Raw genomic sequence first — 27,789 nt, 5'->3', positions numbered from 1 at the left:
TTTTTTTTTTTGAGACATGGTCTCACTCTGTCACCCAGGCTGGAGCGCAGTGGCACCATCACTGTTCACTGAAGCCTCAACCTCCCGGACTCAGGTGCTCCTTCCACCTTAGCCTCCAGAGTAGCTGGGACTACAAGTGCATGCCACCATGCGCAGATAGTTTTTTGTATTTTTTTGTAGAGATGGGGTTTTGCCATGTTGCCCAAGCTGGTTTCAAACTCCTGGGCTCAAGTGATTTGCCTGCCTCAGCCTCCCAAAGTGCTGGGATTATAAGCATGAGCCACCATGCCCAGCCTACACCTTGCTGTTTTCACTTTGCAATAGATCCCTGAGGGTTATCTGCAGCAATACATATTGAATCTCCTATTCAATTGCTATCTCCTAATGAATCCATTGCTCTTTTACAACTGCAGAGTACCACACTCTACAGGTGACCATAACATTATTCAGTCAGTTCTCTGCTGACGGATTTGGAGGCTGTTCCCAGTCTTTTGCCACGGTAAGTAGTGGTACAAAAAATTCTCAAATCTTGCATCTTATCTCATAGCTTTTACTGTTACAAATATCTCCTATCTTTGCACCTTTTTGCCAGCATATGTTTGGGATGGACTCACAGCACTGTGATTTGTGACTGTGGGGTTTTAATTTTGCTACATATTGCCAAATTCCTCTCCTTTAGGGCTGTACCACTTTGCATTCCCACCAACAATTATGAGAGTACCTGTTCCTCCTGTGGCTACTTTTAAGGGAAAACTTCAAACTCCTATAGATGGGAGATGGTGACTTACAAACCGATGGCAGAAAAAAAAGGGTTCTAACAATCTACTTCATTCACTTACTCATTTAACAAACATTTGTTGAGTGTTTAACATATGCCCTTACTCTGGTTAAGAGTGATAACGGGGCTCAGAATCTGGAGGGGTTACAAAGGGAACACAGGCACTTAAATCACCTTATGGTAAGTGCTGATGGGGAAGCACTGGCTGCTCTGGGAGCATGTAGTGGGGCAGGAGTGTCTAACTGATTACAGGGGTAGGTGTTCAGGAAAGGTCCCTAAAAGAAGTGACTTCTAATCTGAGACTTAAAAGTTAGGGTTTAGAATTCATCTTTGTGTGTAATTCTAGAGAAAAATGGCATGATCCATTTTTCTGTTTTAGAAATGTGGTAAGCAGGTGGACTAGAGTCGGGGATGAGGCAGAGAGATTGGTTAGGATGACATAGCAGTACTCTAAGCGAGGAATGACGATGGCCTGAAACACAGAAGTAGCCAAGAAAAAAAGAAACAAAGGATTTGTGAGACATTTAGAAAACAGACTCGATGGGAGTTGTGGTTGCCTTGAAGGCAGGGGCTGTTGTAATGTAAAGCCAAGGCTTTTCCTTGGTATATTCATTGGCATTCTGCATCACTTTCCTACATAAACAGACCAGACACATAACATACCATCTGAGATTTCTAGTTTTGCTTTCTTTAAAATGGAAGAACATCTTGAATACACCTGTAAAACAATCTTCACTACAGAATCTTTTTAGATTTCTATAAATTTTTCTCCTAGGCTTTTACCATTAACTTGTTCATAATTAACTCAATAACAATTTGTCTTAGCTACTCATCTTCAACAAGTGTTTCTGATTTTCAACTTAGTTTTCATAGCAATAGCAACCCTCTTTTTTGGTACTCATATTTCATTTTTCGTATTATTTCATTAAATTACGTAGTTGCAACTGTAAGCATAAGTGCCATACACACATTTAAAAAATTGTTTTCATTCTTTTTTTTTTTCCTTTTTTTACAGAGACAAGATATCACTATGTGGCCCAGGCTGGTCTCGAACCCCTGGGCTTAAGCAATCCTGCCTCGGCCTCCCAAAGTGTTAGGATTACAGGCATGAGCCACTGCGCCCAGCCCACAGACACATGATGTTTAGAAAAAAACACAATGGACCCTCACTAAGCACACAACTCAAATGGAGGAGGAGAAGCGCAGGCATGCAAGAGACAAGCCTATGAGTCATAACCACTCATTATGCTGTGGGCAAATGTCAGTGTGTTTCTCCTCACAGGCTCTCTCCCCAGAGACCCCTTCCCTGATCATCTGTTTAAGATTAACCCTTTCGACCGGGTGTGGTGGCTCATGCCTGTAATCCCAGCACTTTGGGGGGCCAAAGTGGGAAGGATCACTTGAGGTCAGGAGTTTGAGACCAGCCTGGCCAACATGGTGAAACCCCATCTCTACTACAAACACAAAAATTAGCTGGGTGTGGTGGCAGGCGCCTATAATCCCAGCTACTCAGGAGGCTGAGGCAGGAGAATCGCTTGAACCCAGGAGGCGGAGGTTGCCGTGAGCCCGAGATCGGGCCACTGCACTTTAGCCTGGGTGACAGAGCTAGTGGGACTCCTCCTCTGTCTCAAAACAAACAAACAAACAAAGATTAACCCTTTCATCACTCTCTATTCCCAGATTAATTTTGCTTCACAGGATTTACCACCACCTGATTTTTTTCTGTTTCACTTGTTTATCGTCTGTCTCTTCACTAAAATGTAAACTTCCCAAGTAGAGGGATTTAGTTTTGTTTATTCCGTGTACCTAGAGCAGTTCCTGGCACATAGCAGACACCCAATAAGTATTTGTTAAATGAATACTGTGGAATGAGTGTTTTACACATGAAATTCTCAGTTAATCAAACAAAATAGCTATGTGGAGACTGCTCAAGAAGCAATGCTGCCGGGAGCGGTGGCTCACGCCTGTAATCCCAGCACTTTGGAAGGCTGATGCAGGCAGATCATGAGGTCAAGAGTTCGAGACCAGCCTGGCCAACATGGTGAAACCCCATCTCTACTAAGAATACAAAAATAGCCGGGTGTGGTGGTGCGTGCCTGTAATCCCAGCTACTCAGGAGGCTGAGGCGGGAGAATCACTTGAACCCAGGAGGCGGAGGTTGCAGTGAGCCAAGATCACACCACTACACTCCAGCCTGGCGACAGAGCTAGACTCCGTCTCAAAAAAAAAAAAAAAAGGAAAAGTACTTCCTTCAATTAGTCATTCTAAAGACTTCATGAATTAAACTCCATAAAAGACAACAGTGTCCAGCACATATAAAATGCTAAATAAATGTACGTTTATTATGATGAATATGTTGAATATTTACAGGTGGTTAACTATAAACACCTCTAGTTGAAAATATATATAATATATATTACATATATTATATATAATATATGTATATATTAATGTATATTATATATAATATACGTATATATTATATATAATGTATGCGTATATTATATATAATATATACGTGTATATTATATATAATATACTATTATATATAATATACGTATATATTATATATAATATACGTACATATTATATATATTATATAATACGTAATATATAATACTTATATATATAATTCGCCTCCCAGGTTCAAGCAATTCTCCTGCCTCAGCCTCCCGAGTAACTGGGATTACAGGCATGCGCCACCACGCTCAGCTATATATTTTTTTAGTTATTATTATTTTTTAGTAAAGACGGGGGTTTCTCCATGATTGTCAGGCTAGTTTCGAACTCCCGACCTCAGGTGATCCGCCCGCCTCGGCCTCCCAAATTGCTGTTTTAAAGCACAGGTTCCCATGGCATCGCTTCTTCCCCCAACCCTCACACACTGTCCCTAACCAGAGACTGCACACCCCAGAATGCAACACGCGCCTCCGCGAAGAAGACCTACTCATAGCAAGTACTTCACAGCCTACAATTCCCAGGATGCAACGCGACCTCCTTCCCACAGCAACGAAACACTGCGACTCCCCGGATTATCAGGCCGGGAGAGTCCACTTCCAGCTCACCTCGGAGCTCCGGGAGCCCTTCAGCACCTGCTTGGTGAGCGCGATTACGTCAGTACCACAGGTGGTCACCTTCTCCGTGAGAAGCCCCTTCACGGACTGACCGAACCGCGCTTGAGACTCTGGCGTTCCAGTCGCCATCATTTCAGTTAGCGAACGGCTGCGCACTGACGATGGTGAGTTGCCGGGGCCAAAAGACAGGCAAAGCGGAAGGAAACGAGGCGTCTCTCTTCCTCCATGGGAAAAGGAAGGGACGCATGCGCGTGATGGAGGTTGACCTTTGCTCACTAAACTCATGAACTATTCATTGATATCCTGAGGAAAACAGGGTCCAGGCAAACATCTCTGGAGGGGATGGAGGACAGTTTCATTGACTCTATGGTTTAGAATCGGAAAGCCTGCGGCAGGGCATGGTGGCTCACGCCTGAAATCCCAGCCCTTTGGGAGACCCAGGCAGGAGGATCACCTGAGCCTGAGAGTTCCAGACCACCCTGGGCAACATAGCGAGACTCCATCTCTTTAAAAATAAAATAAAATTAAAATTAATACAAATAAATAAAAAGAATCAGAAGGCCCGGATTACAGTCCCAATGCTACCATTTAGCAGTGTGTGGCTGCAAATTACTCAGCTTCTGTCTTACATTCCTCATCTGTTAAACAGAAGTAATAATGTTTCCAAGGGGTTATGAGAATATCATTCATATATATATATATATATACATATGTATATATATATATTTTTTTTTTTTTTTTCCCCAGACAGAGTCTTGCTCTGTCGCCTAGGCCTTTTTTTGATTAATCGAGACAAGGGGCCAGGCGTGGTGGCTCACGCCTGTAATCCCAACACTTTGAAAGGCCAAGGTGGATCACTTGAGGTCAGGAGTTCGAGGCCAACCTATCCATATGGTGACACACCTGTAGTCCCAGCACTTTGGGAGGCCAAGGCAGAAGGGTCACTCGAGGCCAGGAGTTCAGTATCAGCAGCCTGGGCAACATAGCGATAACTTGTCTCATTTTATTTTATTTTATTTTATTTTTTATTTTTTTTGAGACAGAGTCTCGCTTTGTTGCCCAGGTTGGAGTGCAGTGGCTCGATATCAGCTCGCTGCAACATCCGCCTCCTGAGTTCAAGTGATTCTCCTGCCTCAGCCTCCCAGGTAGCTGGGATTACAGGTGCTTGCCCCCAGGCCCGGCTAATTTTTGTATTTTTAGTAGAGATAGGGTTTCACCATGTTGGCCAGGCTGGTCTCAAATTCCTGACATCTAATGATCCACCAGCCTTGGCCTTCCAAAATGGTGGGATTACAGGCGTGAGCCACTGCACCTGGCCTCATTCCATTCAATTTTAACAAACATTTGACGAACTAAATACCAGACACTGTACTAGGCTAGGGATAGAGAAAGAAATGAAATACAGTTCTTGTCTCTGTGGAACTCCCAGGCTGATGAGGCAGATAGGCCTGTAAACAAATGAAGAAGGAAAAACAATCTAATAGAAAAATTGGCAAAAGGCACAAGTAGGCAATTCAAAAAAAAAAAAAATCAACTGGCTGATAAATGTGAAAAATGCTCAACATCACTAGTAATTTTTATTGATAACCTCTTTATTGTATTAATACCAAACTGATGGTAACCACCTTGTAAGTGAATTCATATGTAAAATATTTCAAGTAGGCCGGGTGCCGTGGCTCACGCCTGTAATCCCAGCACTTTGGGAAGTTGAGGCGGGAGGATCACCTAAGGTCAGGAGTTCGAGACCAGCCTGCCTAACATGGTGGAACCCCGTCTCTACTAAAAATACAAAAATTAGCCAGGCGTGGTGGTGGGCACCTGTAGTCCCAGCTACTCTGGAGGCTGAGGCAGGAGAATTTCTTGAACCCGGGAGGCAGAGGTTGCAGTGAGCCGAGATCATGCCACTGTATTCCAGCCTAGGCGACAGAGTGAGACTCCGTCTCAAAAAAGAAATAAAATATTTCAAGTAGCTCCATTTCTTTTTTAGTTAATTAATAAAAGATGTGAGAATGTTATTATATTGAAAATTTTGTTCAAAATTACCTGTATTCAATATCAACATTACTTCCTCTTCCAAGTGTCTAGTTTCATATGTCTCTGTTGAATCTCATTTACTGTTTACTTTTTGTCCTTAATAAACTTTATTGAGTTTATGTGCATGAATTTATGTTATAATTTATGTACAATAACTACATTATTTTTTGAGATGGAGTCTTGCTTTGTCACCCAGGCTGGAGTGCAGCGGCATGATCTTGGCTCACTGCAACCTTTGCCTCCCTGGTTCAAGCGATTCTCCTGCCTCAGCCTCCCGAGTAGCTGGGATTACAGGTGCCCACTACCACGCCCGGCTAATTTTTGTATTTTTAGTAGAGACGAGTTTCACCATGTTGGCCAGGCTGGTCTTGAACTCCTGACCTCAGGTGATCCACCTGCCTTGGCCTCCCAAAGTGCTGGGATTACAGGCGTTGAGCCACCACGCCCAGCCTGCACAATAACCACATTGTTTAAAGTGTACGATTTGATGAGTGCGACAGATGTATACATCTGTGAACCACCACCACTGTTAAGATACAGAACAGGGTGGGAGCAGTAGCTCATGCCTGTATTCCCAGCACTTTGGGAGGCCGAGGCAGAAAGATTGCTTGAGGCCAGGAGTTCAATATCAGCAGCCTGGGCAACATAGCGATAACTTGTCTCATTTTATTTATTTATTTTTATTATTTGTTTACTTTATTTTGAGACGGAGTCTTGCCCTGTCACCCAGGCTGGAGTACACGGGTGTGATCTTGGCTCACTGCAACCTCCGCCTCCCGGGTTCAAGCGATTCTCCTGCCTCAGCCTCCCAAGTAGCTGGGACTACAGGCACGCACCATCGCGCCCGGCTAATTTTTGTATTTTTAGTAGAGGCAGGGTTTCACCATGTTGGCCAGGCTGGTCTTGAACTCCTGACCTCATGATCTGCCCACCTTGGCCTCCCAAAGTGCTGGGATTACAGGCATGAGCCACCACGCCCGGCCCCTTGTCTCAATTAAAAAAAAAAAAAAAAAGATGCAAAACATTTCATCACCCTCAGAAGTTTCCAAGTGCCCTTTAAAGTCCATCTCTCCTTCTCTGTCTCACCCAGGCAACCACTGCCCTGCTTTTGGGAACTATAGATTAATTTGCATTTCTGGAATGGCAAATAAATAGCATCATACAGGATTTTTTGGGGGGAGGGGGGTCTTTTTTTGTCTGGCTTCATTCTTGCAGCATGATGATTTGACATGTTGTTGTGCATATAACTAGCCTGTTCATTTTTATTGCTGAGAAATATTCCACTGCATGGATAGTTCTCACTGTGTTTATTCACTCTCTTGTTGATGGACACTTGGGTTGTTTCCACTTTTGGGTTTTTGTTTTGTTTTGTTGTTTTTTGGTTTTGGTTTTTGTCATTGTTGTTTTTGAGACAGAGTCACTCCTCTGTCATCCAGGCTGGAGTGTACGGCATAACCACAGCTCAAGCTCCCAGGCTCAAGCAATCCTCCCACCTCAACCTCCGGAATAGCTGGAACTACAGGTTCATGCCACCATGCCTGGCTAATTTTTACAATTTTTTCTGTAAAGACAGGGTCTCCCTATGTTGCCTGGGCTCAAGTGATTTTCCTGCCTTGCCCTCCCAAAGTTCTGGGATTACAGGCATAAGCCCAACACACCTGGCCTCCACTTTTGGAATATTATGAATATTCTGCTATGAACATTTGTACACAAGTCTTTACGTGGGTTGTTTTCATTTCTCTTGGGTAACTATCTAGTAGTGGAATGGCTGGATCATATGGTAAGTGTTTAAGTTTTCAAGAAACTGCCAAACCATTTTCCAAAGTGGTTTAACATTTTACATTTCCGATAGCAGTGTATGCCACTCCAGTTGCTCCACATCCACAAACTTAGGAAAAGATGGAATGTTCTATAGCCATGGTAACACGTAGCTACCTGTGGTGGACAGACTGGCCACTCAGGGTAGCCTTTGACCCCACCTCCTGGTGTTCTTGCTCTTGTGTGATCCTCTTCTCTTCCTTGTGAACATGATCTTTGATTTGCTTCTAATCGATAGTGTATGCACAGGTGATAGGAAACACATGATGATGTTACGTAAGATTACATGTTACATCACCATTCCCCTCATCTTGCTGGAGCCTCTCTCTCGCCAGAGCCTCTCTCTCTTGCTGGCTGTGAGTAAGCGAGTGGCCATGTTGGAGAACTCCACGTGACAAGGAACTGCAAGTACCATCTAGTCACCTACCTCTGGGCCTCCAGCTGACAGCCAGCGAAAAAAAAAAAAAAGCTCTCAGTCCAACAATCAAAAGGATCTCAATCCTGCTAACAACCAGGCACATAGGAAGCAGATTCTTCCCCAGTAGAGCCTCCAGATGGAACCCAACCCTGGCCCACACCTTTACTGCAGCCTGTGAGACGCTAAGTAGATGGCCCAGAGAAGCTATACTTAGGTTCCTAACCCACCAAGACTGTAAGATAATACATGTGTGATGTTTTAAGCCACAAAGTTTCTGGTAATATTCATGGTAATGTGGTAGTAGAAAACTAATATATTACCAGAACTCATTTGAAATCTGTTCAGCTGGACGCAGTGGCTCACACTGGTAATCCCAGCACTTTGGGAGGCCGAGTAGGGAGGATCACTTGAGCTCAGGAATTCAAGACCAGCCTGGGGATCATGGTGAAACCCCATCCCTATGAAAAATTCAAACATTAGCTGAGCATGAAGGTGTGCGCCTGTAGTCCCAGCTACTTGGGAGGCTGAGGTGGGAGGATCACCTGAACCCAGGAAGTCGAGGCTGAAGTGAGCCATGATTGCACCACTGCACTCAGACTAAGTGACAGAACCAGACCCTGTCTCAAAAAAAAAAAAAAAAAAAGAAACAGAAAAAGAAATCTGTTCAATCAATTTATGACAACTCACCTCAGTGAACCCCCTTTTGCAAACCAAACAATCAGGATCTGCCCCTTCACTTCTGAAAATCAATCATTCAGGAGTTTGAGTCCTGCCTGGGCAACATAGAAAGACATTGTCAAAAGAGGCTGGGCGCAATGGCTCACGCCTGCAATCCCAGGCAGAGGTGGGTGGATTGCCTGAGATCAGGAGCTTGAGACCAGCCTGGCCAACATGGTGAAACCCCGTCTCTACTAAAAATACAAAAATTAGCCAGGCATGGTGGCACGCATCTGTAGTTCCAGCTACACAGGAGGGTGAGGCAGGAGAATCGCTTGAACCTGGGAGGCGGACATTGAAGTGAGCCAAGATCACGCCATTCTACTCCAACCTGGGTAACAGAGTGAGACTCCGTCTGAAAATAAAAAAATAAGACAGACATTGTCAAAAGAGAGAGAAGAAAGAGAAATAATAATAGGAAAGTTATAGAAAAATATTCATGCCAAAAAAATGCAATACAGCCTCATTTAGGTTAAAAAATACATTTTAAAAATATTTAGTTTTAGTAATTTGTGTTTTCCAAATTTCTGCAATTATGATGTATAACTTTTATAATATGGTGATGAGAGTGTGAAGCAACACATTTTGTGTGTGTGTGTGTTTTAAATTCCCATTTCTTGTTTCTGATTGGGGTGAAATATCAGGTCAGCTTGGCAGTCTCTATAGGAATAGAAAGTAGCCATTCATATTTCCTTACCAGCTGGTTGACCCGACTGAGGTCCCTGCCTGGATCTTAGGATTCAGGCCTCTCCACTTGTCAGTCCAGCTCTCAGGCTTTACACACGATCTCCTCATCCAGCCTACCCCATGCACCAACACCAGTTTCACCCTCCTAAAACACCACTGTCACCTTGCTGCTCCCTGCTGCAGTGCTCTCAATAGCTCCTACAGCCTCCCTATACCCTTTATACCCTTCCATTCCAGGGCTCCAGAGCCTGACACAATGTACCCCTCAGATCTTTCTCAGGGATCCCCCACAACACACCTCTTCGTCTCTTCAGCTAAGGCCATCACCATTCCCCTCATTCCATGCTCCTTCCAGCCTCTGCTACTCTCCCTTCCAGCAACACCCTTCTCTCCCTACTCCTTCACATCTCTACCTAACAGTTCTGAGGTAGGAGGTAGGACTGGACTCAGGAAGGTGAACCTTACTCTGGAGGCAGGGCTCAGACACCTGACCAAATTGAGGACCAGTTAAACAGATCTAGGGCAGGCCAGGCACAGTGGCTCACACCTGTAATCCTAGCACTTTGGGAGGCTGATGCAGGCAGATTGCCTGAGCTCAGGAGTTCGAGACCACCCTGGTCAACATGGCGAAACCCCATCTCTACTAAAATACAAAAATTAGCCAGTGTGGTGGTGGGTGCCTGTAGTCCCACCTGCTTGGGAGGCCGAGGCATGAGAATCGCTTGAACATGGGAGGTGGAGGTTGCAGTGAGCCAACAAAGTGAGGTTCCATCTCAAAAAAACAAACAAACAAACAAACCAGATCCAGGGCAGAAGCAGCTTTCCATAAGACACACCCACCAGTGTGCCATGTCACTTTACCATTGCCTTGGCAACACCCGGATATTAACACCCCTTTCCATGGCAATAACTTGATGGCCTGAAAATTACTACCTCATCCTAGAAATTTCTACATAAACCACACCTTAATTTGCATATAATTAAAAGTGACTGTAAATGTGAGTGCAGCTCTGCCTCTGAGCTGTGACTTTGGGGGCACTGCCCCTGGGTAGCCCTGCTCCACGAGGAGCAGTACCTCTGCTGCTCTGTGCGCTGCTGCTTGCTGGCTACCACCACCAGCTTGCCCTGGAATTCTTTCCTGGGTGAAGCCAAGAACCCTCCTGGGCTAAGCCCCAGTTTAGAAGTTTGCCTGTCTGTCTGTCCTGCATCAGTCCTAGCTCTCCTTCAAGGCCTACCTCAAATCCCCTTTCTTGCATGAAGGTTTCTCATAGGTTTCATCCCAGCCCATACCTCTGGCTGCAAATGGCCTTAAAAATCTGAACAACATTTGAAAATTCTGAGTAATGGGCAACCAGGCATTCTGGCTTATGAGGCGTGGCTAGCTCTTCTTCATCATGAGGCCCCCTACCTGCTGCCTTCCTGCCTAATTCCAGCAGCCTTCACCCCATCCTCACTAAACTTGCAGACAGACCACTCCCAGAGAGGGGGACAGATGCCATCAGATGCCATCTGCCACCTCTGTGAGCCTCAACTAACAACTCCTGGTTGGCCCATCTCTTCTATAATGATTGACACCAAGAATGTCTGCTACCTTGGGGCTGTAATTTCATCTGGTAATATAAAAAAAAATTTTTTTTTGAGAGTCTCACTCTGTCATCCAGGCTGGAGTGCAGTGGCATGATCTCAGCTCACTGCAACCTCTACCTCCCGGGTTCAAGCGATTCTCCTGCCTCAGCCTCCCAAGTAGCTGGGATTACAGATGCACACCACCATGACCAGCTAATTTATGTATTTTTAGTAGAGATGGGGTTTTGGCATGTCAGTCAGGCTGGTCTTGAACTCCTGGCCTCATGTGATGCACCTGCATTGGCCTCCCAAAGTGCTGGGATTATAGGCGTGGGCCACTGTGCCCAGCCCGAGAGGTAAATTTTTTGAAATAAGCTTTAGTGGAACAATCCTGAAGAATAACACAAGAGGAATAACAGGTTACCAGTAAGGTGTCAGCCAATTTGTTCCAGCCACTTTTGAATCCATGTCCTATAATCTAAAATTTAGTTCTCTTTCCCTAAGCTGAGAGCTTTCTATCATGTCAGTATGTATGTTATGAAGAAAAGGAGACTTAGGTGAGATGTTTGTATTTATCACAACTGCTTCATCAATTGCCTAGGACTTCAACAGCTTCATGGAAGTCTGGGAAATGTTCAGGCATAAGGTTATTGCCTTAGCTGACTGAAAATTGCCCCATACAGTGGTACATATCAACCCTTAGTGAGGCCTTTTAAAAAACAAACAGGTTGAAAAATGGATTAAAGTAGGCAAATACAGCATCTGTCTTTAGAGCTATCAACTCAGGAATTCTCTCTTTTTTTTTTTTTTTTTTTTTTTTTTTTGAGATGGAGTCTTGCTCTGTCACCCAGGCTGGAGTGCAGTGGCGCAATCTCGGCTCACTACAAGCTCTGCCTCCCAGGTTCACACCATTCTCCTGCCTCAGTCTCCGGAGTAGCTGGGACTGCAGGTGCCCGCCACCACGCCTGGCTAATTTTTTGTACTTTTAGTAGAGACGGAGTTTTACCGTGTTAGCCAGGATGGTCTCGATCTCCTGACCTTGTGATCTGCTGGCCTCGGCCTCCCAAAGTGCTGGGATTACAGGCGTGAGCCACCATGCCCGGCCAGGAATTCTCTCAATTATGAAATCTTGCAGAGAAGTTATTTTTCTTTCTCAAAATCCAGATGATGACAATATTCCTTACTCCAGATCTGGCATTTTTTCATCATCACTGTCTTGTGAATGATCATCTCCTCCATCTGCTAAATCTACATCCTCTTCACCACCCATGTGGTTCATCATCTCAGAGAAATAATCAAAATCAGACATGGCTTCATCTGAATCATCTTCCCAGTCTTTCCAATGATTGGAGTCCACACTAAGCCAGTTAAGCTTTGCCCTTTGTTTTGTTAACCTTGGCCATGACTGGCCCCATTTTCCTTTTTGTAAACAAACAAAATCGATCTGTCCATTCTTTTATGCTTGAAATCATTTGGATCAATACAGTGAAAAAGATTGATTCCATATAAATGCTTAAAATGATCACTTCCAGGAAGTGGCAGTACACGGGCTTCTGCACAGCTAGCAGAGCAGTGGTCCTGACCACAGTGCATGCCCTGAGCTCTCCGCCTCCCCTGCCTGCCTGCGAGGTGGCAGCAGTGCCGCAAGCAGCCCACGGCAGGGTGGAACACCCACATCAACAACCTCGTGGTGGAAGGGACCTGTAGGATGCAGCCATCGTGGGCTACAAGGACTTGCCTTCCATCCAGGCCACCATCCCTGGGAAAACCTTCGTCAACGTCAAGCCAGCTGAGGTTGATGTCCTGGTTGGCAAAGACTGGTCAAGTTTTTTTGTGAATGAGGTGACACTTGGGGGCTAGAAATGTTCTGTGATCTGGGACCTACTGCTGCAGGATGGGGAACTGACCTATCTTTATACCAAGAGCACTGATGGAGCCCCCACCTTCAATGTCACTGTCACCATGACTGCTAGGATGCTAGTGTTGTAGGAAGTCAGGGATCCCAAATGGAGGGATGGGCTGGAGGCATGGCAGAGGAACATAAATTGTGAAGATTTCATTTTAATATGGACATTTAGCAGTTCCCAAATAATACTTTTATAATTTCTTATGCCTGTCTTTAATCTCTTAATCCTGTTATCTTCATAAGCTGAGGGTGTATGTCACCTCAGGACCGCTGTGATAATTGTGTTAACTGTACAAATTGATTGTAAAACGTGTGTTTGAACAATATGAAATCAGTGCACCTTGAAAAAGAACAGAATAATAGCGATTTTTAGGGAACAAGGGAAGACAACCATAAGGTCTGACTGCCTGTGGGGTCGGGCAAAAAGAGCCATATTTTCTTTCTTGCAGAGAGGCTATAAATGGACGTGCAAGTAGGAAAGATATTGCTAAATTCTTTTCCTAGCAAGGAATATTAATATTAATACCCTGTGAAAGGAATGCATTCCTCAGGGGAGGTCTATAAACGGCCGCTTTGGGAATGTCTGTCTTGTACAGTTGAGATAAGGACTGAGATATGCCCTGGTCTCCTGCAGTACCCTCAGGCTTACTAGGGTGGGGAAAAACTCCGCCCTGGTAAATTTGTGGTCAGACCGGTTCTCTGCTCTCCAACCCTGTTTTCTGTTGTTTAAGATGTTTATCAAGACAATATGTGCACCGCTGAACATAGACCCTCATCTGTAGTTCTGCTTTTGCCCTTTGCCTTGTGATCTTTGTTGGACCCTTATCAGTGGTTCTGCTTTTGCCCTTTGTCCTGTTCCCTGAGAAGCATGTGATCTTTGTTAGACCCATATTAGTAGTTCTGCTTTTTGCCCTTTGAAGCATGTGATCTTTGTACCTACTCCCTGTTCTTACACCCCCTCCCCTTTTTGAAACCCTTAATAAAAACTTGCTGGTTTGAGGCTCAGGCGGGCATCACAGTCCTACTGATATGTGATGCCACCCCCGGTGGCCTAGCTGTAAAATTCCTCTCTTTATACTGTCTCTCTTTATTTCTCAGCCAGCCGACACTTATGGAAAATAGAACCTATGTTGAAATATTGGGGGCAGGTTCCCCCAATATCTGGCACACCAATGTGGTTTTCTTTCTCCTAATTGCATGTGGGAACCTGATTCCCTTTGGTAGGTGCGGAGAAACGTTCATCGGTCTGGTCCACAGAAACGCTTGTTCAGCTCTCTGACGATTGGTAAGTTGTCTGTGTATTGTCCAGGCTAACTTTGGGTCACTCAGAGTCTAAACATTATGCTTATCTCTGCCATATTAAACTCCTGTTAAAACAGGGGGGAGTTCGGGTACCCATGGAAAATATGGTCACCCTATTCAGGGCAGTGGAAGAACACTGTCCTTTGTTTCCTGAAAAGGGAACATTAGATGTGGAACTATGGGATCGTGTTGGTGCAAAATTCCGGGAACTGGTCCCAACAGGAAATTATGTTCCCGTCACTGTTTGGGGTGACTGGGCCTTGGTATGTGCCGTCCTAATGACATACCAATCCCATCACCCCCTGCAGTTACCACAGTTTTCTGAATCTGGAAACCCTCCACCTCTTCCTCAACCTTCCTCTCCCGCATGGCCTTCGTTACCTGATCAGCCTCTCCCTTCGCCTACTCCTTCCCCACCTGAGGATATTGAAGATTCAATATCTAACTCCAGTGACTTTGGCTTAACGTCACCCCCTGATGATCTTATTTCTTTTCACGAACAGCCAGTACTTGTAGCTCCCACGGCCCTGACTTGGACAGCCCAGGACTGTATCTATGCTAACTCTTCCCTCTTCAAACCTTTGCAGCCTTTGCCTCTGGAGCCATCTAATGGCTCTGGAACTAAACTACAATTTACCTGTAATTCTGCAGGCCCTCCTCCATCCACCACAGCCCCTCACCCTCCTGTCATTTCGGTTCCTCAACTGGTCACTTTGCCATCCACTCAACCTGCTTCTCTGTACCCTTCTTCACATGTGGACACCCCTGCCACTCTGGTTGCACAGGATTGGGCAATAATCACCAGTATGCTTCTGCCTCTTCTGCTCCTCCAGTGCCCCTTTCTCACACTCTCATACTGGTCCAACCTCCTCAGCCTCAGTTTCCCTTATCTACACATAATTTTCCTGTCACTTCTGTGCCAACTCTGTCTCATGTGCCTGTTGTTGAAATTTCCGTGCAATGCTTATTACGCCAAAACAAACAAGTGGATTAGAGGCGTGGGCTTATCCGGTCGTGCTGGAACCTCGCAATGCTCAAGGGGTACAAGTGCATCGATAGGCGCTGCTCAATCTTACCTTTTTAAAAGAATTCAAGGATGCTTGTACTCAGTATGGTCCTACTTCTCCATATGTTAAAATGGTATTACAGACTCTTTGTACAGAGGTCATTTTGCTTCCTTTAGACTGGGACCTTTTGGCAAAAGCTGTTCTAACTCCATCTCAGCATTTACAATTCTGTACCTGGTGGTCAGGGGAGGCCCATCTGCAGACTCAGCTAAATCGGGCTGATGGCATTCTAATTACTCAGGCTCAGCTCACAGGCTCCAATAATTACTCTGACACTACTGCCCAATTAGGCTCTGATGCTCTCACCATGGAACAAGTAACAAAGGTGTGTATGAGAGCTTGGGATAAATTACACGCCCCAGGCCAAGCTCCTGTTTCTTTTACTACTGTTAAACAGGGTCACAATGAATTATATCCTGATTTTTTAGCTAAATTACAAGATGCTGTTGAAAAATCTGTCTCTGATGAGCACGCTCAAGGTATTCTTCGAATGTTAGCTTTTGAGAATGCGAACCATGAGTGTAAAATGGCCATGTGTTCCGTCCAACAACAAAATTTACCTGATCGCGAGGTGTTGCCTGAGTATATTAAATATGAAGGTATTGGATCAGACACAAAGCTATTCTGTGCCCACAAAGCTATTCTGTGGGCACGGGCCATGAAGGATGGCAATCAAACTGGCTCGACTGATTCTTTTCTTGGAGCCTGCTATAATTGTGGTCAACTTGGTCATACTCGAAAAAATTGCACTGTTAAAAACTTAAAGGCAGCCAAGCCAGCTCAAAAAACACAGCCAAATGTTCCTGCTACTGTTTGCCCTTGTTGTTGTAAAGGTAAACATTGGGCAAGTACTTGCCACTCTAAGTCTGATATAGATGGAAATCCCTTGCCACAGAACCAGGGAAATGGGAAATGGGGCCAGTCCTAGGCCCCAATTTCAAATGGGACACCTCAGACTCAGACCAATGTTGCCTTTCTGCTTCAATCGGTCCCAACGCAGCCCCCAGCATAAACAAATTTACCTACAGCCAACCCAGATGAGTCCCAGCCTCTTCTTCTGTCTCAGTACAACGCTTATCTATGCTCCAGAGTAAGGGGAGGGGCAGTCGATCTCTGTAGTACCATTCCTCTAAATTTACTACCTAATTCTTTGCCTTTAATTCCCAGACCAATACCTGGGAACCTGGAACAATTATAATGTGGGGAAGAGGGTATGCTTATATTTCACCAGGAGATCATCAATCCCCTGTCTGTGTGCCCACTAGAAGACTTAAACTTCATGTGAATACTGACAATAAAAACCACAGGGAAGAGACGTCCACGTCAGAGACCACCCTCATACCTGGTGAGATCTGTGCCAACTCCTCAGAAACTGGCACGCCAAATCAAAATGGGACTGGTTCAATCCTCCCTAATGGCAACAGAGACCCCTCTAACTAATCCCACTTCTCCTAATTCCCTTTCTTTTTCTCCTTACGAACCTAAAAATCTCACCATTTCTATTAGCCTGAAAATAACATCCCCTTGTTCTTCTATTCGTCCTTCAGCACTGGATCTTGCTTACAATAGGTTTTATTTAATAATTCTCTTCCTTATACTTTCTGTCTCACCAGTTTCCCCTCACATTGATTTACCTGCTACACAAAATTATTCTTGCTGGGCTTATGTGCCTTTTCCTCCACTTATTCAACCTCTCGCCTGGATGGATGCTCCTGCGGAAATCTATGCTAATGATAGTGTGTGGATGCCTGGAGCTACAGATGACCGTTGCCCCACTCAACCAGGAAAAGAAGGCACTGCATTTAATGTTACTAGGGTTATAAATACCCTCCTCTGTGCCTTGGACATGCACCTGGTTGTATCCATCTAGAAACTCAAGTCTGGGCTGCGTACCTTCTGGAGAGATCAGCCACAGGGGAATGGGGACATTTGGTCTCCAGCCTCTCCCTTTCTCCTTTAAGACAAATGAAAGGGGGAGTAATAGGAGATAACCCCTACTTTCAATATAAACCTGTAGGAAAACCATGTCCTAAAATTTTTGAGGGCCCATCTAAATCTTTAATTTGGGAAGATTATGTTAATTCACATGCAGTACTATTAAAAAATGACTCATATGGTTTAGTAAGAGACTGGGCACCAAAGGGCTATTTGAAAAGCAGTTGCTCTTCTGGTGGAAGGGAATGCCTGGAGGCTACTTGTTTTATTTCTTATTGGGAGGACGAGGATCATCATCCTACTTTGCATAGGAGGTTCAGCTCATTCTGTCCCTTAAAATGGGAAGATAAGAGCATTACCCCCTGCCACCCGAGGCCTCTTATGATATTCCCCATTCTGAGCCCAGAACACCCAGAACTTTGGAAATTGGCTATTGCCATGTCCAGACTGCGAGTATGGGAAGGGGAAACTTTTCTTTCTGTTGTCCCCACTACCACCCCTCACATCCGTGATTCTGAAACCCATGATAAATCCCTTTTGGACCATTTTCCTCTTTTTGATGCCAGTCCTCCTTTATGGGACTCTGATTGGCATTATGATAATTCTTCTGGACCCAGATATGTCCCCCTACCTCTTCAGAATCCCCGGGCACCTCGGATTGCTTCTTTACGGCGTCAAACATTGGGCGTTGCCACCGCCACTCCTCCCCCTCGGTATCAACGTAGATTCAAACATTCTGCTTTGTTTACCTCCAGCCTGACTATTCCTATACAGAGTTGTGTTAAGCCTCCTTACATGCTGTTAGTGGGAAATATCAAAATTTGGATGAACAATCAAACCGTCCAATGCATTAATTGTCATTTATCCACTTGTGTTAACTCTGTTTTGACTCAGGAAAAGTGTAATGTTGGTTCGAGCTTGAGAAGAATCTGGATACCAGTAACTTTACCCAGAACTTGGGAATCTTCCCCCTCAGTACATTTAATTAATGAAGTGTTACAACGAATTCTCAAAAGATCAAGAGATTTGTTTTCACTTTAATCGCTGTGATAATGGGTCTAATTACAGTCACTGCACTGGCCACCACTGCCATAGTGGCATTACACCAATCTATTCAAATGGCTAATTTTGTTAATGATTGGTAAGGCAATTCCACCCAAATGTGGAATCCTCAACAAGGCATTGATCAAAAATTAGCTAATGATTTAAGACAGTCTGTTATTTGGCTTGGGGACCAGCTAATTAGTCTCGAACATCACATGCAAATGCAGTTCGATTGCAACACTTCTGATTTCTATAGCACACCATATTCCTACAACGAGACTGATCATGGGAAATGGTCAAAGGACACCTTCTGGGTAGGGAAGATAATTTATCCTTGGACATAACTAAATTAAAGAAACAAATTTTTGAAGCCTCTCAAGCTCATTTATCCATTGTGCCTGGAGCTGAGGCGTTAGATCAGGTGGCATAAAGTCTTTCTGGACTAAACTCCACGACTTGGATTAAGTCTATTGGGGGCTCCACTGTAGGAAATTTTGGAATCATGTTTCTCTGTTTAATCAGCTTGTTTTTAGTGTGCCAGACCAGTCAAAGAATCCTGCATCAAAACCGAGAGAACGAGCAAGCCTTCATCACCATAGCACATTTATATAAAAAGAAAGGGAGAGATGTTGCGGGAAGTCAGGGACCCTGAATGGAGGGACTGGCTGCAGCCATGGCAGAGGAACATAAATTGTGAAGATTTCATTTTAATATGGACATTTATCAGTTCCCAAATAATACTTTTATAATTTCTTATGCCTGTCTTTACTTTAATCTCTTAATCCTATTATCTTTGTAAGCTGAGGATGTTTGTCACTTCAGGACCACTGTGATAATTGTGTTAACTGTACAAATTGATTGTAAAACATGTGTTTGAACAATATGAAATTAGTGCATCTTGAAAAAGAACAGAATAAGAGCAATTTTTAGGGAACAAGGGAAAACAACCATAAGGTCTGACTGCCTGCAGGGTCGGGCAGAAAGAGCCATATTTTCCTTCTTGAGAGAGGCTATAAATGGACATGCAAGTAGGGAAGATATCACTAAATTCTTTTCCTAGCAAGGAATATTATTATTAATACCCTGGGAAAGGAATGCATTCCTGGGGGGAGGTCTATAAACAGCCGCTCTGGGAATGTCTATCTTGTGCAGTTGAGATAAGGACTGAGATACGCCCTGGTCTCCTGCAGTACCCTCAGGCTTACTAGGGTGGGGAAAAACTCCGCCCTGGTAAATTTGTGGTCAGACCAGTTCTCTGCTCTCGAACCCTGTTTTCTGTTGTTTAAGATGTTTATCAAGACAATATGTGCACTGCTGAACATAGACCCTCATCTGTAGTTCTGCTTTTGCCCTTTGCCTTGTGATCTTTGTTGGACCCTTATCAGTGGTTCTGCTTTTGCCCTTTGCCTTGTGATCTTTGTTGGACCCTTATCGGTAGTTCTGCTTTTGCCCTTTGTCCTTTCCCTCAGAAGCATGTGATCTTTGTTAGACGCTCATTAGTAGTTCTGCTTTTCGCCCTTTGAAGCATGTGATCTTTGTCCCTACTCCCTGTTCTTACACCTCCTCCCCTTTTTGAAACCCTTAATAAAAACTTGCTGGTTTGAGGCTCAGGTGGGTATCACAGTCCTACCGATATGTGATGCCACCCCCAGCGGCCCAGCTGTAAAATTCCTCTCTTTACACTGTCTGTCTTTATTTCTCAGCCGGCCGACACTTATAGAAAGAACCTACGTTGAAATATTGGGGGTGGGTTCCCCCAGTACGCTAGTCCTGCTGATGAGCAAAGAAGGTGTTGATGGCATTTTGATCAACAAGAAATATTATGAAACGGCCTCCCACCTCTGGCATTCCTAGTACTGACCTCATCTCTCCCTTCCCTTCCACCGCTCCCCACAGCTTAGCACCCCTTTCGTTCCCATACACACGTACATTTTTATTTTGGGGACCATTAACCCACAGCCCTTATTGCTGCCAAAACCACATGGGCTGGAGGGCCAGGGCTGGATGGACAGTCACACCACTGCACACCAGCCTGGTGATGGAGCAAGACTCTGAAAAAAAAAAAAAGCATAAAAGACCTTTGACAGTCCCTGCTACTTGTGACCCTCCTGACTCTGTCATCTGTCCAGTGATTTTGATTTTGCAACATGGAAAGTTCCAAGCCTTGATTCCTGAGCCCAGATACCATTCGCACTCTGGAGTCATTCAAGCATGGGGAGCTCCTCAGAGGGTGATCAACTGACCTCCCTTACCTAGCTCCTCCTCTGGAGGTTTGCCCTGGAGTTGAGCCAGCCCTTGAGGAGGCCTTCACTCCCACCGCCTCTCTCCCTTCTGGATATGAGCTCAGGCCTGGCTGGGCTCCAGGAGAATCTTTCCACAAGGCAAGAGATAACACAAAGTCAAGGTGAAGATCAGGGTAGCCCTTTAAAAGGCCTCCTTGTGCCCTACAGTTGCCACAGCTCTTCTCCTCCACTGCTGTCTATCTTGCCTGCCGGCCCCCAGTCACCATGTGGGAGCTCGTGGCTCTCTTGCTGCTTACCCTAGCTTATTTGTTTTGGCCCAAGAGAAGGTGCCCTGGTGCCAAGTACCCCAAGAGCCTCCTGTCCCTGCCCGTCGTGGGCAGCCTGCCATTCCTTCCCAGACATGGCCATATGCATAACAACTTCTTCAAGCTGCAGAAAAAATATGGCCCCATCTATTCCTTTCGTATGGGCACCAAGACTACAGTGATTGTCGGCCACCACCAGCTGGCCAAGGAGGTGCTTATTAAGAAGGGCAAGGAGTTCTCTGGGCGGCCTCAAATGGTAAGTGGTGCCCATCTCCTCCCTGCCCCCTTCACCACCCCCTGGGATTGTTCAGGTCTTCAGACCATGCCTAGAATGGGGCTTCCAGCTCCAACAACCTGTAATTCTTCCCAAAGTAGACTAGTGGGATGATGTGAAGGGAGTGAACCTTCAGACCCCCACCCAGCCTCTAAATTAGGCAGGAAGAATTAAAGGAATATCTCCTCTACCAGGCTGCCCAGGAGGTGGGATGGGAGGACCACAGTGGTCTGAGGGGTCAAGGAGTCCTCACTCCACTCCTCTCTCTGGGCCTAGACTTCTCTAATGGACTGAGAAGGTGCATGTACAGCACTTAGCCTAGCACCCAGCACAGTAAGTGCCCCTTATACAGCCAGGATTCATGTTACTTTTCATGGAAAATGGGGGCAGTGACTACTGTCCTCCATGAAAGCTGCTGGGGAGAAGTAGCCTGGCTATTGCAGGCTGGGATTGCTGCTTTCCTGGTACTATTTCCAGCAACTCAGGCTCACAGGGGCAGTTTTCTACAATGACATTTCAGGGTTGCTGATGAGCCTCCCACTGAGCTTGTTGTCATGCTCCCAGGCCAGGAGGGGTACTGATCATCCAGAAACACTGCCAGCGCCCCCAGCCCAGCATCCTGCTGCTGAGAACTCCCCTGAACACCCCAGCAGGGCCCCCAGCCTCTCAGCATTTTTTTTTTTTTTTTTGAGACAGAGTCTCTGTCGCCCAGCCTGGAGTGCAGTGGCCGATCTCAGCTCACTGCAACCTCTGCCTCCCGGGTTCAAGTGATTCTCCTGCCTCAGCCTCCTGAGTACCTGGGACTACAGGAGCATGCCACCATGCCTGCTAATTTTTTGTAATTTTAGTAGAGATGGCGTTTCACCATGTTAGCCAGGATGGTCTCGATCTCCTGACCTCGTGATCCTCCCACCTTAGCCTCCCAAAGTGCTGGGATTATAGGCGTAAGCCACTGTGCCCTGCCAGCCTCTCAGCTTTGATCAAGCCAAGGGTTGGTTTATTTTTCCTTGGACCAATCAGCCAGGTCTGCTGACCAACTACCTAGCTCCCACCTCTGCTGGCTTCCTCCCAGGGGCAGAGAAGATGGAGGAGGCTAGTCATGTGGATCTTCGGGGTCAGGAAATGGAAAAGGGAGGCTTTGGACCCTTATGCTTTTGGGGGCACCTCTAGGAGGAGGCGGCTCGGCCCAAGTCCAGACTGGGTAGACAAAACATCTGCACTCTCCAAATGTGGGCTTGTGGCTGGGTATGCAGGCTTGCAATGGAAGGGTAAACCTGAGCGAGGTGAGCTGTGCCTTTAGCTCAGCTAAGGGCTCAGGGAAAAGCAGAGATCTGTGCAGTCCTCAGCCTCTACAAGCTCACCTGCTTCCTACCCTCTGGACAGGCATAGTTTAGAGAGTTTATCCCATCCAGAGTTGCCTTCCTGTGGTCAGAAACTGATGAGCAAAAAGAAGCCCAGAGGGCACCCTGGCAGCGAACAGAACCCCAATGCTGCTGCATTCTAATTAAGGGTTCTTTCTTTCTCCTTGATCTACTGTATTTCTGAAGGAATTGGGAGTAGGGGGCCTTAGGGTCTGTCCTACCAAGTCCTTGCAGTCATGGTGGAGTGCAGTGGGGCTGTGCCCACATGGGAGTCAGCATGCCAGGTACCTGCCTTCTCCTCCAGGAAGGAAAGCAGGGACCAGAGGTGCAAGGGCAAGAGTGGGGTGGATGGTGTGTGATTCCTACAGCCTTGCCTGCTCTCCAAAGGCAACTCTAGACATCGCGTCCAACAACCGTAAGGGTATCGCCTTTGCTGACTCTGGCGCACACTGGCAGCTGCATCGAAGGCTGGCGATGGCCACCTTTGCCCTGTTCAAGGATGGCGATCAGAAGCTGGAGAAGATCAGTGAGTGCCACGCTGGCCCCTGGGGCTGGGGCTGGATCCCACAGGAGCTGCTGGAGGGAAAGGAGGGTTGGGCAGGGGTAAGGGTTAGGACTAGAGCGCAATGCAGCCTTTTCTTGGCTACTGCTGCCATCTAGTGGCCATCTGCTATCTGTCCCCCGCTCCTGTTAAGAGGCAACTGGTACATAGAGGGGGTAAGGGTGCTGATTCATTTCCCACCCTCATGCCCCCTCTCCCTTCAGTTTGTCAGGAAATCAGTACATTGTGTGATACGCTGGCCACCCACAACGGACAGTCCATAGACATCTCCTTTCCTGTCTTCGTGGCGGTAACCAATGTCATCTCCTTGATCTGCTTCAATACCTCCTACAAGAATGGGGACCCTGAGTTAAATATCATGCAGAATTACAATGAAGGCATCATAGACAACCTGAGCAAAGACAGCCTGGTGGACCTAGTCCCCTGGTTGAAGGTGAGATGATGCCACACCCTGCCTTCAGGTTCTAGTAGACCCTGACAGTGTCCCCAATCTTCCTTCCTTTTTACTTCCCTGCTCCAGCCGCAATGACCCATCTTTTTCCTGATTACCTCCGCCACCTCTACCTCCTCTGCCACTTAAAACCTTTGCCATTTCTCTGCAGAGATAGATTTAGCCTTTTAATTATGCACCTTAGTACTCCAGATAATGACCTTCATTTCTTTTCCAATTACCATGTGCCAGTACTAAGCATTCTATACGCATTCATCACTGAATTCCCCTTGGAAGTAGGTTTTATTATCCCCATTGTGCAGGTGAGAAGCAGGCTTAGCGTGGTTAAGGAGCTTGTCTGAGGCTTCAGGCTCACGTCTCTCTCACTCCTAAGGGCTGGACACATAGCAGAGTCAGCGCTTGATGTTTGATTGAATGGGGAAGGAGAGGTGGAGACCACGCCCTCCTCCCTTGTTTAGAATTGTCTTCGTCGTCATGATAAACCCGTTCTGTGTCCCCATCTTCCCTTCCATTCTGGCTGAAGGTCAGGGGTAGAGTAGGAACTTCCAGAGACAGAAAGCTAAGATCCGCCTCCAGGAGAGACTCTGGCAGCTGGAGAAGCAAAATGGAAGAAGGGTGGATTTAACATTTCTTTTTATTTCCCAGATTTTCCCCAGCAAAACCCTGGAAAAATTAAAGAGCCATGTTAAAATACGAAATGATCTGCTGAATAAAATACTTGAAAATTACAAGGTAGGTGATAGAGCAGAAGAGAATATGAGTTAGGCTAAAAGTAATCACAAGAGCAGGGTGGGGTCCGTTCTACACACTGTAGAAGCTTCAAAACCAAGCAGAGAACCTGGCACATAGTAGGTGTACAATAAAAACTGACTTAAGGGCTGGGCGCGGTGGCTCACGCCTGTAATCCCAACACTTTGGGAGGCCGAGGTGGGCAGATCAATTGAGGTCAGGAGTTCGAGACCAGCCTGTCCAATATGGTGAAACCCCGTCTCTACTAAAAATACAAAAACTAGGCCAGGCAAGATGGCTCACACCTGTAATCCCAACATTTTGGGAGGCCAAGGTGGGCAGATCACCTGAGGTTGGGAGTTCGAGACCAGCCTGACCAACATGGAGAAACTCTGTCTCTACTAAAAATACAAAATTAGCTGGGCATGGTGGCGCATGCCTATAATCCCAGCTATTTGGGAGGCTGAGGCAGAAGAATCACTTGAACCCAAGAAGCAGAGGTTGCAGTGAGCTGAGATCATGCCATTGCACTCCAGCCTGGGCATTGCACCAAGATTCTGTCTCAAAAAAAAAAAAAAAACAAAAAAAACTGACTCAAGGAGTTGGGATCAAAAAGTGAGGAATTGAAGAGGATCCTAGAAGAGACCTAACCTCTCCACCAAATTTAAAGAGGACCCAGGGCTGCCTCCTACCTCCACAAGTTCGTAGGTCCTGCCCAGACTTGCTCTACTTCCAAGTGGAAGGAGCCTTGTTATCTCTAGTCAGGGACAGAAGTATGGCAGGAGTGTCACAGATGGGGCTCCTTCCTTATTAATGTCTCCCAACCTCACCCAACCCAGGAGAAATTCCGGAGTGACTCTATCACCAACATGATGGACACACTGATGCAAGCCAAGATGAACTCAGATAATGGCAATGCTGGCCCAGATCAAGACTCAGAACTGCTTTCAGATAACCACATTCTCACCACCATAGGGGACATCTTTGGGGCTGGTGTGGAGACCACCACCTCTGTGGTTAAATGGACCCTGGCCTTCCTGCTGCACAATCCTCAGGTGTGCTTCCCCCTCATCGATCCTAGACCCCAGCCAGTCCAATCTCTGGGCTCCAGAGAAAGGGAGAGCCAATTCTCTCAGGCTTTCTGTGCAGGAAGACTAGGCCTGCCCTGCTCCTTACCCAAGCAGTAGTTGGCTTTGACCCCAGAGTAGAGCTGCCCCATCTTCTGGAAGCCGGGCCTGGGCCCCAGAGCCACTACTGGGAAGGGACTGGACAGGCTCTTCTCGATGTCACAGTTGGATTCTTCTCTAAGCCCTTGCTTCTCCTGGGCTTACACACACTAGTCACCTCCAACCTACTCTGGTCTTCAGGTGAAGAAGAAGCTCTACGAGGAGATTGACCAGAATGTGGGTTTCAGCCGCACACCAACTGTCAGTGACCGTAACCGTCTCCTCCTGCTGGAGGCCACCATCCGAGAGGTGCTTCGCCTCAGGCCCGTGGCCCCTATGCTCATCCCCCACAAGGCCAACGTTGACTCCAGGTGTGCCTGCCCTCCCAGCGACATCTAGCCCCATGATGCATTCAACACTGCTTGCCAGCCCACCTGGCTCCCCCTACCCCCGGCCCCTGCTGGCCAACCTAAAGTCAGTCAACCATCAACTACTAAAAATCATCCTGCCAGCCAGGCACGGTGGCTCACACCTGTAATCCCAACACTTTGGGAGGCTGAGGCGGGTTGATCATGAGGTCAGGGGTTCAAGACCAGCCTGACCAATATGGTGAAACCCTGTGTCTACTAAAAATACAAAAATTAGCCATGCATGGTGGCGCGTGCCTGTAGTCCCAGCTACTCAGGAGGCTGAGGCAGGAGAATCACTTGAACCAAGGCGGCGGAGGTTGCGGTGAGCCAAGATTGCACCACTGCACTCCAGCCTGGGTGACAGAGCCAGACTGTCTCAAAATAAATAATTAATTAATTAATTAAATATAAAAATCATCCTGCCCCCAGCCCCGTGGCTCCATGTCTCTACCACCTACAGACACGCATTGACTCATCCACAGATCTGCCTGACTTCCCAGAGGAGCTTCCTGCTGCCCTCAGAGACATGTGGTCTGGGATGAAAGGCTGGGAGCTCCATGTTCCAACCAGCTGCAGCACGCACATAACATGCGCTGCAGCTCCAAACGCACACCCACATACACTGCCAGACACCAAAGTCCACAGACACAGGTGTTCAGACAGAAGCGCCTGTTAGGAGGGAAGGGATGGAGAAGGGCTGGATTTAGATTTGATCTGGCAGAAGCTGAGGAAAACATGAGTGAGTGGGAATGAGGGAGTAAAGGGCATTTTCCTCACGGCGGAAGAATGAGGGGGCATGAGGCTGAGCAAGGAAGGGAGTACGAAGTCCCAGACCCACTTTTCCTCTTCCACTCTGGAGCAGCATCGGTGAGTTTGCTGTGGACAAGGGCACACAAGTTATCATCAATCTGTGGGCGCTGCATCACAATGAGAAGGAGTGGCACCAGCCGGATCAGTTCATGCCTGGTGAGTCTGTCCTGTCCTGCGCCCTGGGCCACACAGCGAGCCTGGACTCTGCTCCACCACCCCAGTACCCCTTCACCTCTGCCAAGCTTGCTGCTAGAAAACTCTTGGCTCCAACTATACGGACCTGTTGACACCCTCATCCTGCCATAGACTTACCCAAACTCTTCACAGCTGGGTTTCCCACGCTCTTCTTCCAACCAACTGCAAATTCACCCTCCAAGAAGCCCTCTACGCCTCTGTCTGCCATTAAGTCTGTCCCTTCTCCCCTCGGATGGTGCTATTTTCATAGGTTAATTCCACCTCTTTTCCATCCTTCCTGAATATTTCATTTCCTCTGTGTCGTTAAGGGCTACCTGAAAGCAGGGCTGTATCTCTCCCCAGGCGGGGGTTCCCCCATAATAAGGCTACATCCTCAGATCAGGGTTCCCTGGGCAGGGCCATGTCTCCCCCTCAACCAGGGCAGAACCATGCCTCTCCTCCTTCCTGCCCTAACCCCTGGCTGATGCCACTCCTTGCCTGCAGAGCGTTTCTTGAATCCAGCGGGGACCCAGCTCATCTCACCGTCAGTAAGCTATTTGCCCTTCGGAGCAGGACCTCGCTCCTGTGTAGGTGAGATCCTGGCCCGCCAGGAGCTCTTCCTCATCATGGCCTGGCTGCTGCAGAGGTTCGACCTGGAGGTGCCAGATGATGGGCAGCTGCCCTCCCTGGAAGGCATCCCCAAGGTGGTCTTTCTGATCGACTCTTTCAAAGTGAAGATCAAGGTGCGCCAGGCCTGGAGGGAAGCCCAGGCTGAGGGTAGCACCTAAAGGCTGTAACTCACAGCCCCTGTCCACCCTATGTGGCCCCACAACACAGATTTAGAGATACAACTCCCCACCCTTCTCCGCCATTCTTCCCTACTCCCAACCCACTCCGCCTTCTTTTTCAGCCTGTGGCAATGCCAGTGATGTGCATAAACCGTTTTTTTTTTCCATAA

The 27,789-nt window shown here is 46.7% G+C and overlaps 2 protein-coding genes across 4 annotated transcripts in view; one reads left to right on the top strand and one right to left on the bottom strand.

The window, feature by feature from the left end:
* The window catches only part of BORCS7 (BLOC-1 related complex subunit 7), a 10,024-nt gene extending 6,040 nt beyond the window's left edge, over nucleotides 1-3,984 (bottom strand). For all 3 annotated transcript variants that reach the window (XM_004050034.5, XM_019034726.3, XM_055352878.2), the window contains exon 1: nucleotides 3,844-3,984. In XM_004050034.5, coding sequence (XP_004050082.3) covers nucleotides 3,844-3,984 — 141 coding nt within the window. The remainder of the gene's footprint in view (nucleotides 1-3,843) is intronic.
* CYP17A1 (cytochrome P450 family 17 subfamily A member 1) lies at nucleotides 3,808-27,789 on the top strand. Its single transcript, XM_019034723.4, has 9 exons — nucleotides 3,808-4,016; nucleotides 14,223-21,150; nucleotides 22,917-23,055; nucleotides 23,295-23,524; nucleotides 24,188-24,274; nucleotides 25,111-25,326; nucleotides 25,639-25,808; nucleotides 26,710-26,813; nucleotides 27,336-27,789. The coding sequence occupies exons 2-9, from the start codon at nucleotides 20,854-20,856 to the stop codon at nucleotides 27,617-27,619; spliced, it is 1,527 nt and encodes a 508-aa protein (XP_018890268.1). The 5' UTR covers nucleotides 3,808-4,016; nucleotides 14,223-20,853; the 3' UTR covers nucleotides 27,620-27,789.

The sequence above is a fragment of the Gorilla gorilla genome, chromosome 8 (assembly GCF_029281585.2).
Source record: "Gorilla gorilla gorilla isolate KB3781 chromosome 8, NHGRI_mGorGor1-v2.1_pri, whole genome shotgun sequence".
Lineage (NCBI taxonomy): Eukaryota > Metazoa > Chordata > Mammalia > Primates > Hominidae > Gorilla > Gorilla gorilla.
This window is presented reverse-complemented; position numbering and strand designations above follow the sequence as displayed.

Bases quoted from the DNA above. Each gene is read 5' to 3' on its own strand.
- CYP17A1 (XM_019034723.4), top strand. From the start codon at position 20,854: ATGTGGGAGCTCGTGGCTCTCTTGCTGCTTACCCTAGCTTATTTGTTT. The intron at 25,809-26,709 runs GTGTGCCTGCCC...ACTCTGGAGCAG, and splicing joins AAGGCCAACGTTGACTCCAG to CATCGGTGAGTTTGCTGTGG. The intron at 26,814-27,335 runs GTGAGTCTGTCC...CCTTGCCTGCAG, and splicing joins GCCGGATCAGTTCATGCCTG to AGCGTTTCTTGAATCCAGCG.